Source organism: Rhipicephalus microplus, chromosome X (genome assembly GCF_043290135.1).
Source record: "Rhipicephalus microplus isolate Deutch F79 chromosome X, USDA_Rmic, whole genome shotgun sequence".
NCBI classification, from domain to species: Eukaryota; Metazoa; Arthropoda; class Arachnida; order Ixodida; family Ixodidae; genus Rhipicephalus; species Rhipicephalus microplus.
Genome location: NC_134710.1, coordinates 4,518,199 through 4,535,233, shown reverse-complemented (window position 1 = coordinate 4,535,233; position 17,035 = coordinate 4,518,199). Strand labels below are relative to the sequence as shown.

General features: G+C 41.3%; 1 protein-coding gene across 1 annotated transcript in view; it reads left to right on the top strand.

Moving 5' to 3' along the window:
- LOC119175626 (N-acetylneuraminate (7)9-O-acetyltransferase) overlaps positions 1–17,035 on the top strand; it is a 152,430-nt gene that overhangs the window by 98,260 nt on the left and 37,135 nt on the right. The window contains exons 8-9 of the mRNA XM_037426531.2: positions 3,886–3,990; positions 15,490–15,630. Of these exons, the coding sequence (XP_037282428.2) occupies positions 3,886–3,990; positions 15,490–15,630 (246 nt within the window). The remainder of the gene's footprint in view (positions 1–3,885; positions 3,991–15,489; positions 15,631–17,035) is intronic.

The following is a 17,035-nucleotide window of genomic DNA, read 5'->3' as shown; positions in this document are numbered from 1 at the left end:
ACAACTGCCATCGTCTTTCTTGAGCAAGCACGTGACAATATACTTTGCCATTTTCCTTCTCATTTATTTTATTCATTTATTCAATACAATACTGCTGGTCTGATCTTCACCCCTTAGGCAGAAGTGGGTGCAAGTGAACACAAAAAATGCTTACATATGGGGTATTTATGGAAGTAACAACAAAAACCTCGGTTAGAGGCTTTTGTTGTTATTTCCCATCAAGAGAAATGCCACAAATGAGCATCAATAAAAACAGTGAATTAAAATAATAGGAAAGGAAAAAAAACTTTTTTTTTTATTTACATATACTGTGCACACATGCTGCGCACAGAGACATTACAAGGGTGGATACAAAATTTGTTTTGAAATCAGGCATAACATGACACAAATTAGCATCCAAAATGAATGCCAAAGTGCATGAATTAATAAGCATATAAGGGAAAGTTATACGAATACACATATAATAAATAAATATTGAATCATGAACACTTGTTAGATAGTAGAAAAGGGTTTAATATACATAAAGCACAGTACTCATTTAGAAATCGAGAGGCACATGCTGATGAATGCTTTCTGTAAATTATGCAAGAGGTAACTGGCAAAGTGAGCCGTCTAAATCATTCCAGATTTTGACTGTGGATGGAAAAAATGAGTATTTAAAACTACCTAAACGTGGACAGAATGAGACAGGATTAAGGGGGTGATAGCTACGAGTAGCACGAGTAGGACGTTTCACAAATGAGACTGGCGCCGCGATTACGGATGATTCATGTACAATCTTATGTAGAGTGATAAGCCATTTGCATGTACGTGGATGTGCTAGTGTTTCAAGCGATAAATTATGTGTGTGCGATTAAGGAGAGAAGTGGCAATCGTATCTGCTGTATATGAATCTTATGGCTTTTCTTTGCAAAAATTCGAACTTGGCCACGTCACAAGAGAAAAATGGGGACCAGACAACCGACGCGTACTCCAAGATTGGCCTGATTAGGGTTTTATACGCAATCGATATGCAGCCTTAAGTAGAATCCCGCAATGTACAATTTAGGTAGAATAATTTACGAAGGGCTTTCGAGTGAATGCAGTGTATGTGTTTCTGCCATTTCAAATTATGTGTGAAAGTCAACCCAAGATATTTAAACTCATCTTCATGTGTAATGTTAGTTACACTGTAACCAAAATAAAAGCATAGCGGCTTAACCTTTTTGGAGAAGGTAATGGCGACTGTCTTCGTTAGGTTGGTAGATAGTTGCCAGGAACCACTCCAGGTAAATAGGAACTGGTCAGCACACATGGAAATTGCAGAATATAGAACGCAGTCATCTGCATAGGCACGAAGTTAAACTGGCAAGCAGTTGACTTATAGTGTAATATAAAAGGCCAAGAGAGGACACTTCCATAGGCCCCTGCGGCTGATTTGGTTTCGCAGCGCACCAAACGAGTGTGGTGAAACTTTGCAGCCTCAGAGATGGCAGACCGCAGAAAAGACTGTCTCGAAGGCCATTTTGTAGGGACTAAGATCATTGTACAGCCTCTGAGACCCCTTTGTGCGTGCTCATCTCTGAGGCCATACTTTAATTTTTTTTAGCACGTCGTTTGCATACATTGATGAGCTTCGTGTAAGCTGCACCGCTAGAGCGGCAAGCACACGATGCAAATGTGTGTCGATGTACAAAATTTAATTAATACATGAGAATTATTGGAGAAGCAAAAACTTTTATTTTCAAGTGATATTCTTGGTAAGCACATGTCCACTTTGTTAATGTTTGATAAATGCAGGCACAAAGAAGGGTTCATTGCACTGTGAGACGCAAAAATACAGCTGCCATATCATGATTATAAATTACACACAAAAAATAAACATATAAGCAACAATATAACAAGAACTGTAGCAGAATGAAACTAAATAACGCACACAACGGCACATACAGTGCACAACGCGACACGGCAGTAGTTGCCTCAGCACTTGACTCCACATAAACTGAAAGAGAAAAAAAAAATGTTGGCTACGTTTTCTTTCCCACCTTCGCACTAATTTTCTCTTGCACGCTTTACATCGCTCTTCCGGCAAAAACAGCCACAAGCAGTTGCCGCAGCAAAAACAAAGCAATTTTAGGTGTCATGCAAGCCGTTGCCAAGGCAAAAGTGTTCACTCAAAGATTACGTCCTAGCTTTAGCTAGCAAAAATTTTTCTAGATTCACCACTTCTCTTATTGCACTCATTCGAGATTCAAGCAATTTGCGAATGGCACAGACAATGATACTGAGCATAGCTGCACTTTTCACAAAGTCTCACTCATGCAGTGAATTTTAATACATGTAGCGGCTCAACTAAAACCTAACAACGGGAGCAGTCACTTAATTTCTGGAGCCAAGAAAGAATTTTCTCGCAAACGTCCTGCGATGCATTCCTGACAGTTTTCTTTCGTTTGAAGCAATCCACGAAAACAGCACGCGAAGTGAAGAGCACAAAAAAAGATCTCCGTGCCAAACAGCACTATGCCAGAAACGTTAGGTTAAGGCTTCAATGATAAATACAATATGCACTCAACATAGTATTGATGGCATTGGTCCGTAGATGCGGTAGACTACATGAGCACACTGAGTGCGTGAACGCGTAGGAGCGTTCCACGGCGGTCTGCTCAATGCGCTGATCGCGGGGACACGAACTCATGCGCAACGCTGGCACATTAGCCCCGCATCTCGTAGCATTTCACGGGAAAAAAATATAAGAAAAATGCGCACAATTTTTTATTGCGTCTCATTATCTATTTCAAGTTTTATTCATCTCTTAAAGCAACAAATACATAAACTACGCATGTTGTATTAAATAATTTTTGCTGTGTCACGTGGTATACTGTTGACAACGTCAGAGCAGGCTGGTCTACATAGAGGACCAACGTCACTGCATTGCCATGTACGTAGGGCCATTCCTACGCCTACGTCATGCCCTCATTCTCTACGCGTGCGCCGGCAGAGGGGAGGGGGAGCAGCTTTCATCTTGAAATTTGACCCATTTCCGCGGCACGTAGCGTTGCAAAGTTTGGCAGACGTGATCATGAACGCATCGTCTACGCATTGCGCTTGTCAGCTCAAAATTGCCAAACCTGGTGAGTGGCCCTTTAAAAGAAAACTGTTCAAGTTGGTCTGCCAAGTGCAGATAGTATTTTGTCCAGCTGCAGTCACCAGTTTTCTTTCCTTGTAGTTTCATATATTGAATATAGAAGGCACTGTTGGCAGTCCGACCTCTATTTTTCTGCTGTCCGCTCGGCTGGTGACCCAAAGGTCGCATCCCGGCAGCCACATTTTGGTGTAGGTGAAATGGTAGAGGCCCATGCACTGTGCGATGTCTGTGCAAGTTTAAGAACACCAGATGCTCAAAAATTTTCAGAGCCCCACTACAGCGTCTCTCATATATTGGACTTGTGATCCGCATAATAAAAAAAAAAAAGAATATTCTACTTTTCTGCTCTTTAATAAAGGGCAGAAACAGTGATGGCAGTCATGTCACGATGAAATATCCATAAAAATTTATTTTTAAAAAAAATTTTCCCCATAATTCCACTTCTCATTCAGTTTTTTCTTTCAGCTTGCAACCTTACCACGGGAAGGACCCTCTGGAATATTATTTGCTTTATCTATCTCCAAAAGTAGTTCCCTAACAGTGCTTTATTACTGTGCTATTCCATGACTAAAAGGGCTCTCTTGTTTTCTTTTACTGGATGCTTCAAAATGCAATCTTGAAAACAGCAGTGCGAAACTTCTCTGCTTTAAATCTTTTGGTTCTAAAGTGCTCCTAAAGTAATCTGGCTTTTTTCAATCCTGCATACTGCATCAGAAGAAAATTGTTTTTTCAATTTTATACTTGGCTTGGCTTTTGTGCAGGTGTTCTTTGAAAAGATATTCGTCACACGACCTTGGAAGGCTCTGTTTGTAACCACTGATGACTCTATCAAGGAGTGGTGGTTTCGCTGGAAGATTGATCGCTATGTGAGTGACACCTGTTTTTTATCTTATCACTTGTGGAAATTTTCGCTTGAAAGTATTGTGTTTGTTTTGAGCCCATGTAATTCTTGGTGTTTTTCGGAGCATGTTTTAAGCAGTCCTTGATATATTGGGCAATTTGGCCAATTTTACCTCACGTCTGCAGTGTCTCGGAGAACCCAGCCATTGTGCACTTAACAAAGGACTTAAATGCCCTGTTAGCACTTGGTCATAATAGACATTAAGCATCGCCTCTGAGATAGTGCTCCAGCAAGCTTCTCTGCTGGCGTACAGTTTTGTAGGCCATGCATCAAGTGTACAGAGCTCATATAGTTTGCTTGTATCTATTACAACAATCTTTATTCCTATAACACTCATAAATGGACGTGTTTTGTATTCGTGTTTCTGCTTGTGTCTTTATGTTTTAATGTTTTGAACCTTCCGGTCAACTAAAATACCCTTTGTAGATTCTAATGTTTTCATGTCAAGATATAAACTTGAAATATCATCGTCTGAAATGTTGTAGTACCAAGAATAATGTAAAATTAAACTGGAAATTTTGAAGTACTGGCGATTTCAGAAAAGTAAATTTCTTAAATATGAGGCTATGCTTCACCCTCTCCCCTCATCTTCGTCACGTTATTACCATGCACCTATTTCCCAGTGATTTCACTGCTGTGTGAAATTGGGCCGAATTAGATTTACTGTATCATCTTGATAAAATCCAAATAAATTGTAACAAACTGGTCTAGAGTTTCAAGTTTGATGGTGTATGTCATTGGCAATTGCACTGCCAGCACGACAAGACACGTGCAGCACTGTCTTGAGGGTCACAATGTTACCGCCACAAACAGATCATTGCTTCGAAGATGAAGCAGATTACTTGAGGGTCACAATGTTACCGCCACAAACAGATCATTGCTTCGAAGATAAAGCAGATTATAGATATAAACATCACCATGCACAATGTTGGGAAGGCTCTCTAGCAAATTTTGGTTTCAGATCAGATCTGATAAACCTGGTGGGATGAGTCTGGATCCCACCTAGGCTTTGGCCAAGGGTTGCTGGTAGCTTCCTTGACCCACTGGACGTCCCTGAGTTGGTGCTCCAGGTTTGAGCTCAGCTACGCACACACCCCGGGCATGCAGAGGCTGTCGCTGTTCAAAGATGCATCATGGCTATTGTTTGTTATGCCTGGGCATTTCCATAGCATGTGTTCTAATGTGGCTTTGTAATCCCAATGTTTGTCGTGTATAAATTTGGCTGTATTACATGTATGATGGCTAGACTCTGGTAGGAATGGGTTTGGAACTGCTGCCACTTGACAGGCTATTCTTGCTTTTCTTAATTTTGGGTGAGGTGGTGGGAATTAAAGCCTCTGCAATCTATGGTGTGCTGTAATTTTATTAAATGTGTGGTTATTCTATCTTCCCACTCATAGGAATTTGCTGAGGTGGGACTAACCCTTAATATTTAACTATGGCCTTTCTTTTTGAGACCCATTCACCCTCTTCTTCAGGAGGTGAGTATCTTTTAAGTGGCTGTCTCCCTTTCCATCATCGTTCTCCCCACTGCTCTTATCAATGCATTGTCTTCATCATTAGTTTCGGAGGCGGCATACATACATGCTCAAGCGTTTCATGTTTCCAGGTGTCGTATGTATATGCCAAGTTACAAGTATTATCATCTGGTGTGGTTACCCTACTTTTCAATCACCCGGGGGTCGTAAAAGTCATTGCAATTATCCATCAATCCTCGCTCGGACCTGAAATGTTTGTGATTTATTTTATTTGCGTCTTTCTCGATTTTTCGGTCACACACAAGATGACAATTTTTCGCTCACAACCCACGAGGCCAGAATTTCCGGGAAATGAACTCTTTAACGTTATCGTGTTAAAGCTCCTTCAGTCGGCACAGCTCTTCCGTAGGCAAGTTGGTCATTGCACTGAGTTTCTTATTTTTCTCCAGGGTGTCTAGAGCAGCTAAGACCACTAGGGGCATGGGTACACTTGTGAACAGCAAAATGGCATCGAAGGACACAAGGCTCTTGTAAATTGCTCTTGTTACTTCACTCAAAAAACTGGGTGGCGTTTCTCGCATAGGTGATTGTCTTTCCCACTTGTAGTGATAGAATCCTCTACAGATGTTCTGGCACCATGAGAACTGGGGATGCTCTGAAGTCGACTGTAGGGCATAGTGGTGTCCCTAGCTTGTGGGTATTTGGAAGGCCATCGAGTTTCGGTGCAGAACTATTGCTGCATATGAGGCATAAGTAGAGGGGTCATGACTCTGGGTGCCTTTCAAAACATCTCATAATAGCTCGTTTAGCTCTCATTGTATTCTGGTTATGGATGGGGTCTTTTGTGAGCTTCATTTATTCGGGGCTGTCCAGAAGGCTTTTTACCTTGTCTCTATAGGATTTTCGAGTACCATGGTTGACGCACCTTTGTCAGCTGGAAGATTGGTTATTGTTTGGTCTTTCCGAACTTCTTGAATTGCTACGTTTAGATTCTCCACTGGTTGTGTTGGTAGCCTTGAAAAGATTCCAATGGCTTTGAGCTGCACATCTCGTACCTCATTGTCTAGGTGCTGTATGTCATCTCCAACAGCTGCAATGATCTGAAGAAAGCACTGATCTGAAGAAAGCGTAGGAACAATAGGTTCCTATGACTTTGCTGAATGACAGTGAGCCAACCCAGAACTCAGGAGCCTTGTGGAATATACCTCAAAGGTCAAAAACCACTATTATCCCAAAGGTAAAAGTGAGTACTGACATCGTTATTCTTGCAAAACAAAGTTCTCCTAAATAAGAACTTCTTGCCACTCATTATACATTCCGCATTAAATGCAGAAATTTTGGAAACTTTGCATGACGACCCAACGGCTGGACACCTTGGATTTATCGGCACACTTTCAAGGAAGAAAGATAATTCCTATTGGCCATGCCTCACTGCTTATGTCACTCATTACACAAGGACCTTCCGAGACTTTCCAAGATTCGGCCAGGAAAATGAAAAATCAAACTACACTCTAAAAAAAAAAAGAGTATTTGGTTAGTGTTTCTGCTACACAACAATAATTGTCATCTACTTCGAGTACTTTCCTTGCGTTATCACAACGGTTTCGGTAGTTCGTGGTCGTGAACGGCGAGCACATTATCAGTGTGATGTGGCATTCGCGACAAGATAGTGGCCAGCGCCGGGTTTTTAAAAAAGGAGATGCCGGCAAGTCAGATGACGAATATTGTTGTGTAGCAGAACTACTTCGCAAATACTCTGCTTTTTTCTTAGAGTGTACCGCAAGCAATGCGCACTGTACACTGACATCAGCAAACAGAGCATCGGCCATTGAAAAACTGACAAGAAGCCAATGCGTCGGCTTTTATGCATGTATAATCGAAGATCCCAGTGTTATTGCTAGTGGTCACGTAAGTTCCAGAAATATATATAACTCAGATGTTCGCATTGTGCTCGTAACTTTTTCGAAAGGTTCTAACATTATCTGAACAGTTCCCAGTCATTTTCTTGTGCTTTGTGCCAGGCTACATTTGCATTGCAATGGGGTGGTAATATGAAAATAAAGAAAGGAGCATGTGTGACAATAATATTATGTATGTGCAACTGTGGACCAGCAGGTCATGATATGAGGCCGTGGCTGCCATACTTTTGATGGAGGTGAAAATGCTTGAGGCCCGTGTGCTTAGATTTGGGTGCATGCTAGGTGGTTGAAGTTTTTGGAGCCCTCCGCTATGGTGTTTCATAATCATATCATGGTTTTGGGATGTTGAACCACAATAATAATAATAATAATAATAATAATAATAATAATAATAATAATAATAATAATAATAATAATAATAATAATAATAATAATAATTGTTGTTCTTGTTATTGTTGTTGTTGATCAAGTACGCTGTTTACTTGCATGAGTAAAAAAATAACTGAAGTGGTTATTCTATGACATCCACCTGTATGGTGCCCTTATTTTTTCATAATCGAGTGAAAAAATAATGAATGCTTTAAAAAACATTTTCTCCTCGTGATTTGCAGCAAATCAAGATATTTATATAGCTCTTCATAAGAACCCCATAATAATTATTCAGGTGTCTGAACATGAATGCAACAATATAAATGCAATTTACGTCTCAAGTGTACTGTAGAATATGAAAGTTAGCTGCTCCAGGGTGGTCCAAAATTATAAATTTTTCTGCTCTAAAAAGCTCCAGAATGAAAATATTGCCATGCGTGTTTACTCTTTTTTTGTTGTGCTCGCCTGTTTAAAAAGTATTTGGCGCAGGTTTCTCTGCATTGTCTGGAAAGCTTCATGGAGCTTCAATGATTGTTTGAGATTACAAGGTTACAAAAAGGATCTGAATAGTCAAGCTTATTGAACTTGAGCACCAGCTGAAATGCTTAATGACTGATGTATAAAATGTTCCACCAATGATGAGATTACCTGATGGCCGACAGTGCAAATTGCTTTTACCTTGACTGTTCATTTTCTGGGCAAATTTTCGCCTTAAATAAGAAGTTACGAATTTCCTCAGTCTTACTGCAGCCTTCTCACTATCACAACCACGGGACCTGAAATTGCTCTAATCGGTAACATTACTGCAAGTTCAAAACAAAATATTCACAAATGACCAAAGAACCGCATGAACAATAATAAATGTTCTATGTTCTACACATTGTTTTTAATAACATAGACAAAAGAAATCTGAATCGAGGTACTGCTTCATTGCCCATGCCATGTGGGTAGAGCATCTGTGTTTGGTGAGACAAAAGTGCACATTTCACAATCTTCTTTTATGAGAATGTAGATTAATGCCGGTGATGTATATATATATTGTAAGACGACACCCAGGACTTCTTTATTGTCTTGAGTATATATCTCACAACCCAAACTGAAGCGGTGATTATGAGTATGTACAGATGAGAAGATCAAGTGAATAACTAATGCTCTCACTAACTTTCCCCTCACACTGGTGCAGGCAGCTCGGCCGAGACTTAGGTGGGAAAGGTAAGGGGAACAAATAGTTTCAGACGTGAAACATTGTAGAAGCACAGTAATGACCATCCAAGGAACCCTCCACAGGAGTGACAAGGTAGTTCACTGGGTATGCTCGTTCACAAACAATGTAATATCTAAAAAAGTTTGATAGAAACTTCTCACTCATTTTGGGAGTACTTCATCTTCAAGATGGAAGGTGATGTGTCAACAGACGCTGTCGTAATATTGCTTGCGGTCTTGTTGACCAGCCTCCGTGTTGAGCTGAGCACATCATCGATAGTCATCAAGCCTGGATATGAAATGTTCTGGCGTAGTTGTCGAGGTTTTTGTCATTACATTGAAAAAAGAGGTATCGATGGTTAATGTTGGCTCATGGCCAATGATGAGGGTGAAAGGTGAATATCCAGTAAATTGTTGAACAGTGGCCTTGTGCTCGAATGTCACGAACGGCAAGATTTTGTCCCAGTTATCGTGGGTTGGTCCTATGTATATCAATATTATGCCACTTAGAGTTCGATGGAATCTTTAGGTCATTATTGTGGGTGGTAGTCTGATGTCTTATGAACGGTGCCACAAGTACTTTTTCAAGTATCGTTGACAAAAAAGCCTTGCCCTGGTCACTCAACAACACACTACAGGCACCATGACACAACACAATGGCTTTCAAAAAGAAGGCGACAACGTGTGACGCAAAAGTAGTGCGTAGAGGAGCATCCTCCGCATATCGTGTGAAATGGCAGATGGCTGTGACGATCTAGCGATGGCCTGCCGGCTTTACGGGAAGTGGTCTGACCAGGTATATTACGACAATGGCAAAAGGTGCTACGGGACATAGGATGGTTTGTGATCATGGTGTAAGAATAAGTTTGATGATGACACTGCACCCAGTGCAGTGTCCAGATTGTGTTCGCTGCCTCGGCTGTTTCCTTTTAATGCGATAGATGGTGCTCACAGAGAGTCGATCTTTAAGTTACTGTATATGCTATCTTTATGTAGCAGAGTTGTGCATAGATCCGCCGTCTTGCTCGCTGTGGTGTTCACGTCGTGCAGGAAAGCCACTCCTTCCGAATGTAGGAGCCAAAGTGTCCAAGTGGCCCCACGCGCTTTCTCGCTCGTTCATAACCCATCGCTGGTACAATGACTTTCGCTTCGAAGAAAAAAAAAAACGAACAAATAATGGCTTTACATAATACTACAGCTATAGCTTGTTTGATAGTAGTCACCACAGGTAGTAATATTTTTGCTTTAAATTGACTTAAGTTGGTGAGAACCATGTAAATGATTTCTGACAAATTTCATATACCTTTTGGTGCAGTACTTTAAACAATTAAGCAGGGGCTAAATAAAACAATTGCTTGAACTATCACTCAGTGTTTCACAAATAACGCAAGCAAATGAGAATGTTGGGTATTTCTACGTAGGTGTGGCATAAAGTAAACATCCAGTGAGGCTTCGGATGCAGTGCCGCACAGTGCCTGGGCTGAATTATACTGTTTTGGTAGACCTGTAAGGTGTATATTTAAATATTCACTCATGCATGATTCTATCATTCCATCCCATTCGATGTATTTCAATGAGTGCACGCAAAACAATACATACCGTGTTTGTTATTATGTACTCTAGTCGCAAGAATATTACCATGAGATTTATAACTACACTCTATTATAATATGTCAGTCAGGTGTGACGTCTATGATGATGGGCATTCTGGAATGTACTGTAATGCTGGAATAATTAGTGAGTTATGTAGAAGTACCAACACATTCGGCCTGCAGTCGTATGTGTCGACTTCGCAGCACTGAGTCATGATGCTGCACCCCACAGGCACCACTAACAGTGATGTTCACTGCAAAAAATGAACGCAAGACATAAACAAAACCACAACATCAACAAAGGACATTCGGCCTCAACGGACGGCTTGTGCAGCGTGGTGGTGGCGCCAGTGGCACGATCGCCAGCATCTGTGCAGCCGTTCAGTTGGCTTTCCCTCAAGGACACTTTTTGTGCACGTGAGCGCGCTTGGCGAATGGGGGCCCGAGAGGCGAGTTTTATTTGAGCCACAATTCTGCTCCCTAATCTACTAGGCCTCGGTTCTCTGTTGATTCCAATAATCAAGAAAAACAAGCCAGGAAAAAGCTGCTTCAATTTGCCAAGAATTAGGGCTCGCAGCGCAAGCTGATGTCAACAAACTGTGCAATAACAGTCAGTGTTACAGCTACAGCGCTGCTCATGACCGCGTTTTGTGGATAATAGTTCTTTGCAACAGGCACCACTTGATGATAACGTTGACCCTAATATCTGTGACTCGTCACATACTGTGCACGCTGATCGCTCCGCTTGCGCGCTGGTTCACAATCAGCAGTTAGCCCGGGATATCAACGCTCTACCGCTCCTACGTCATAGGGATGTGCGAGGGGCAGTGGTTGAGTGCCTGTTAGAGCAAACTCTGTTTCTTTTCTTTTTACCAATATAAGAAGTATATTAACTTAGCGATATTAACTTGATGCTGCAATTGATTCTTGTGATGCCGATGTTTTACTAACTGAAGCATGGCTTTCTTTGAAGGTAATGAATACGGAACTGTTTAACTGCAGAAAGAGGTGTAACGTACTTCGCTTGTATAGAGGCCAAAGATGTGGTGGTGGTGTTTTAATAGCTGTTTTGGATAATTTTGTTGCATCGCCCATTAATTTCCTAAGTAACCTGGAAGTATTCTTTGTTGAACTCTGTGTATGTTTCACGAAGTTTATTTTGGGCATATGTTACTGCTCTCCACCTTCGGGTTCAACTTTTGCTGACAAATCGCATGACATGCTTAACCTGATCACTGTACGCTTTCTCAACATTCCTATTCTTTTTTCTGGGGGACTTGAACTACCCCACAATTGTGTGGAATAGTACGACGCCTTATCTAGCCCTTTCTCAACTGAATGTAGCAAGTTGTTAATAACTTGCTTGGATTTCAACCTGGCACAGCTTGTCACTAAACCTACTTGAACTACTTCAACCACATCCAGTATTTTAGATCTCATTCTAACAAACGTACCACATCTTATTTCTTCAGTCTTGCATTCACCTGGCCTCAGTGATCATTCCTTTCCTTGCTTTATTTTGATGTTGAGGTTCCTGTATACAAGCTCACCAATCAGGTAAAGTACATTAGGGACTACAATCGGGCAGACTTCAATGCCATTTACCGTCAACTAGGTATTTTTCTGGATTAATATTTGCCGGAGTTTTCACTACGTTCTCTCGACACTAATTGGGAATTGTTTAAGAACACTGTTGAACTTAGTAATGCTTTTGTGCCGCTTAAGTCTTTGAGGTGTGACAGTGAATCGCCTTGGTTCAATAAATTTTTGAAAAGACTGTCTAATAAGAAAAAATGTTTGTTTCGCTCTGCAAAGAAATTAAATTCTAAGGTGCACTGGGATTCCTACTTTTTTGCGGTTGCTGAGTACAAAGCTCCATTGAAAAACGCGAAAAATACATTCCTTAACCACACTTTGCCTGTTATGCTGATTAACAATCCAAAACAATTCTGGAACGTAATTAATAAGAAGGACACCACCGCATTGCTACTTACATCGCCTGATGACGTTTCATTTCCATCAGACGAATGTGCTTCTGTTCTAAACAATGTCTTTACAGCGGCTTTTTCCAACGATGTTTCGTGATAATTGCGACTACCCTGTTTTTGATGCTCCTCTCACGGACCCAGTTGTTTTTGAGGCACCAGGCATTCAGAGCATTATACGAAATCTTAAACTTTCCTCTTCCTGTGGCATTGACTACATTAACTCCAAATTTTTGATCAACACCAAGTCATATCGTTCCATAATTCTTACTAAAAAAGGTTGTATTCCAAGTGATTGGAAAGTTGGGAGGGTGATTCTTCTGCACAAGTCTGAAAATAAACATTGCCCTGACAACATTCGCCTCATTTCCCAGTATACCGTGTAAAATCATGGAGCACGTCATGTACTCTCATCTCGTCTCTTTTTTAGAATCTAATTCGTTTTTCAGCACAGGCCAGCACAGATTCCGTAAGTCATTCTCATGCGAAACTCAGCTCATATGTTTCACACATGACCTTCACTGCATCCTCGATCGCGGATTTCAGGCAGAATGCATATAGTTAGATTTTTCAAAAGTGTTGGACAAAGTCTCGCATGGGCTGCTGTTTCTTAAATTATGTCATCTTAACATTGACTATAATGTACTAGCATGATTGATTTGCTTTCTTTCAAATCGTTCCCAATTTGTAGCATCCAATTATTTTGATTCACATCCCTTACCTGTTCGTTCTGGCGTGCCTTAGGGGTCCGTTCTCGGGTGCCTCCTTTTCTCATATACATAAATGACTTGCCGACTAACATTTCTTCTTCAATAAATCCCTATGCTGATGATTGTGTTATTTACTACAAAATTAATGACAATAACAACGTCTCTTACTTTCAATCAGACATTAGCAGAGTTTTGGATTGGTGTAACACTTGGAGTATGAACCTAAACACTAATAAGTGCAAGCACATGTACATTTCTCGAAATTCCAACGAACCTCCTAATTACCACATTAACAATGTTGCTTTTGAAACTGTGTTCTCTTATAAGTACCTCGACATTCACATTTCTTCTAACCTGTCCTAGAAAACTCATATTGATCATATTATAAATAGCGCCAAACGCATGCTTGAGTATCTTCGCAGAAACTTTTCTCATTCACCCAGTTCAATAAAATTACTGCTTTATAAAACACTGGTTCGCTCAAAATTAGAATATCCTGCATTTAGAATGTTCTGCGTATGTCTGGAGCCCTGGCATTCATTCACTCATTTATGATCTGAAAGCTGTGCAAAACCGTGCCTGTCGTTTAATACTATCTAACTATCACCAAACAAGTAGTGTAACTGCTATGAAATGAAGTTTATCCCTCCCTTCTCTCTCTCTCATCGCAGGTCTGTATCTTTATTATGTCTTTTTCACAAAATTTACTAAAATAATTATCTGAAAAACAAGTTACTCACAAAACCCTCGTATATATCAGCTCGCATTGATCACTATAATAAAGTTGGAATTCTATTATATCATACTAAATGCTTTTATGACTCATTCTTACCCAGAACTTGTGTCAATTGGAATGGCCTTCCCCTCAACATCGCTGACATAACTGATATTAATTTATTCCATAAAACAATTGCTATTTTGTGAATATATTAATATTTGTTACTGTTTGTATAATTTTTTTCCTCATTATCAAAGTTGTTCTCTTGTACTCCCGCTGCAGCCACTTCTTTTTATTTGTCTTGATGTGAGTTTTTACCATCCACTTTGTAGTTTTTTTTTCCTTTATGCTTTGATGTTTTTTCTGTATTCTTATGTATCCCCACTCCCCTCAGTAATGCCTTCGGACCCTGAGGGTGCAATAAATAAATAAATAAATAAATGCTCATTAGGTGACGTGCCGGCGTTCAAGGCGTCGGCTTTTCTGTGATTTCAAGAATGCTCACTAGATGACGCGCCGCTCCTCAAGGCAGTGCATACCACTCTCGGTATGTGCGCTTTCTTTCTCTTCGTGCAGCAGGCTCGAAACGCAGAAGCAGCTCGGGCTCATCGCCAAGACCTTTTGGTGACAGCCTGGGATATATAACAATATTGTCATGTTTATATGTGACTGTAGATGTGTATAGAGGATTAGTGGGTTACCCAATCATCTGAGCAAGCTCCTTTAACATATGTGGTGGCATTTTTTTGCCAACACTGCAGTGGCAATGTGTATGAAACTTGTGCAGCTCCTGTTGTGGTTAATGTTGCGTGTCTTCACCAGATATTGTGGTCTGTTGCCACCGCCACGTCTCCCTCACGTATACTGAGGAGTGAGAATCTAGTCAAGCGGATGGTCACTTTTATTTTCATCCCCTGCTCCATCAAATTTGATTGGCGGAAATAAAATTATTATTATTAAAAATGGGAGTGCCCGAATTCAGGTTGGCACCTTGCTTCTTGGATTGTGTGATGGTTCTTGATTTGCATGCTGCGAGTGCTTTAGTTCACTGAACATGATAGCGTCAACTTTGCATCTCTTTATGCAACACCTGAGGTTTTGATGACAAACTGCAACAGCAGTAGCTTCGCTTATCCCACTGTGCATTCGACCAGCATTTCTTTTGGGTTTATGCTTGACATTTTGCTGTTGTAAAAAGCACTTGGCGAGTGCAGCATCTAGTTGCAGTTGCCTGATCTCGAGTTCACAAATTTTTTTTCTCGTTATTGAAGAAGCTGCTCATACTGCCGTTATATGTAAACATCATTCCGGCACTTGTCATGTAAAGAAAAAAATATCTGGCTGCTGCGCTTTATATGAAAGGTTCAATTTCTATTTTTTAAAGTTTTGATGTAGTGAAGTTGATATGTTGACTGATTACTCGGGCACATAGTCTTCCAAAGATTGTGCCGTTCTGCCACTTATTAATACCGATGCACTTGTTGATTTCAGAGTGTGGCGAGCGGCATGCTGTTTGGCTTTGCCCACTACCTGCTGCGGCAGTACCGAGTCATTGGGGACAACCACCATGGGAACCTGTTCTCCAGGGGCCTATCCCTCACAGTTGCCTTTGGAGCCCTGCTGGGTCTTGGGGTCAGGTTCACCTTCTGCTTCATGCTTTCAGAAGACTTTATTGGCTACTGGAATCATTTGAACTTTTCATGTTGCCACGCACATTCATGACACCATTTGTGTTAGCAGTAACTAATGGTTAAACCATTCGAGCAGCACCGAAAAACATGTGCAAAATGACATTTCTGCCACTAGGTGTGGCGTTTTTGTCTCGCATTTGGTTCAATTTTTTTTTATGAAGCCTCCCTAAAGGTATCTTGTGAAGCCTCCACAGACAGGGCGGTGAAGCCCCACATAACCTATGAGGCTAGGATTTGTGGTAAATGTAGCCTTGAGTGTATTTTTTAATACTATAATATTAATATAAATGCTTATGCTTAACTGCATTGGCAGCACTTTGTGACACTGTCAGTGTGGTGCGTCTCAGTTGCTGATTGGACTCCCCCGGACATTCAGCCGGTTGGCATATATTGTTCATGCGAGAAATTTTTGGGGTGCATGCACACCCATCTTGACTGTCACTCAATCACAGCCTTTGTTCTCTTGGCTGCTTACACCACTGGCTGAGCGTCAATAATGAGATGCAAAAAGGGCACTTGCCCTCCTCAAGCCACGCACTGTTGCAAAATAAGAACGAAGTTACTTGGAGAGTGCGTTGAAGAAGAAACTAAGGTGGCGTCGAGGGCACGCGCACGTGGGCTGTGCAGCAGTTTGCCCATATGATTCAATAAACGGATGTCTTTCCTTTACGTGTGGGCAACCAGTCCTTTCGCTACGTTGTTGGTGCCGTGAAACTGGAAAGTGCCCCTCCAGAGATTTTCTTGTACGTGAACTCTGACCACCTTCGGATGAAGTGCGGCTCAGTCAGGGCTGGCATCACGAGAGCACTTAGGTTTCTAATGGACCTGCTGCAGCAATGGGATCCTGATGTCTCTCAAATTAACGACCACATGGATTACCCCAAAGACAAGGAGGCAGCGCTGTTGAAGCTCGATGACATCATCCTTGTGACCACAGATGAAGAATACCTCGACCAGGAAGTAGGAACGAAGCAGGGATGCAGTGAGAAGATTGCCTAGGTTGTGTACCACGCCAAGTTCTGGCTTCAAGAATTTGAGAGGGCTGCCAGAACGCCGGCTTGAGCAACTGAACCTAGGCTTAGCTACCTCGGATCTCTGAACTTCAGTGACGCAGCAAGCCAGGTGGCAGAGCGCCGTCAGCGTTCAGTTCAACTACTGAAGCTACAGGTACCAACTTTCGATGGTAACCACCATGAATGGCAGTCTTTTTGTGATCGTTTCGAGGCCACAATCACGCTTCGCATCGAAAAGCTGAAAAGAACCTGCTCGCCTAATTAATCCGCACTGCGAAGTGGGTTATCGTAGGTATCTGCTTAGCCTATCAAAACTACCACTTTGAAATTGTT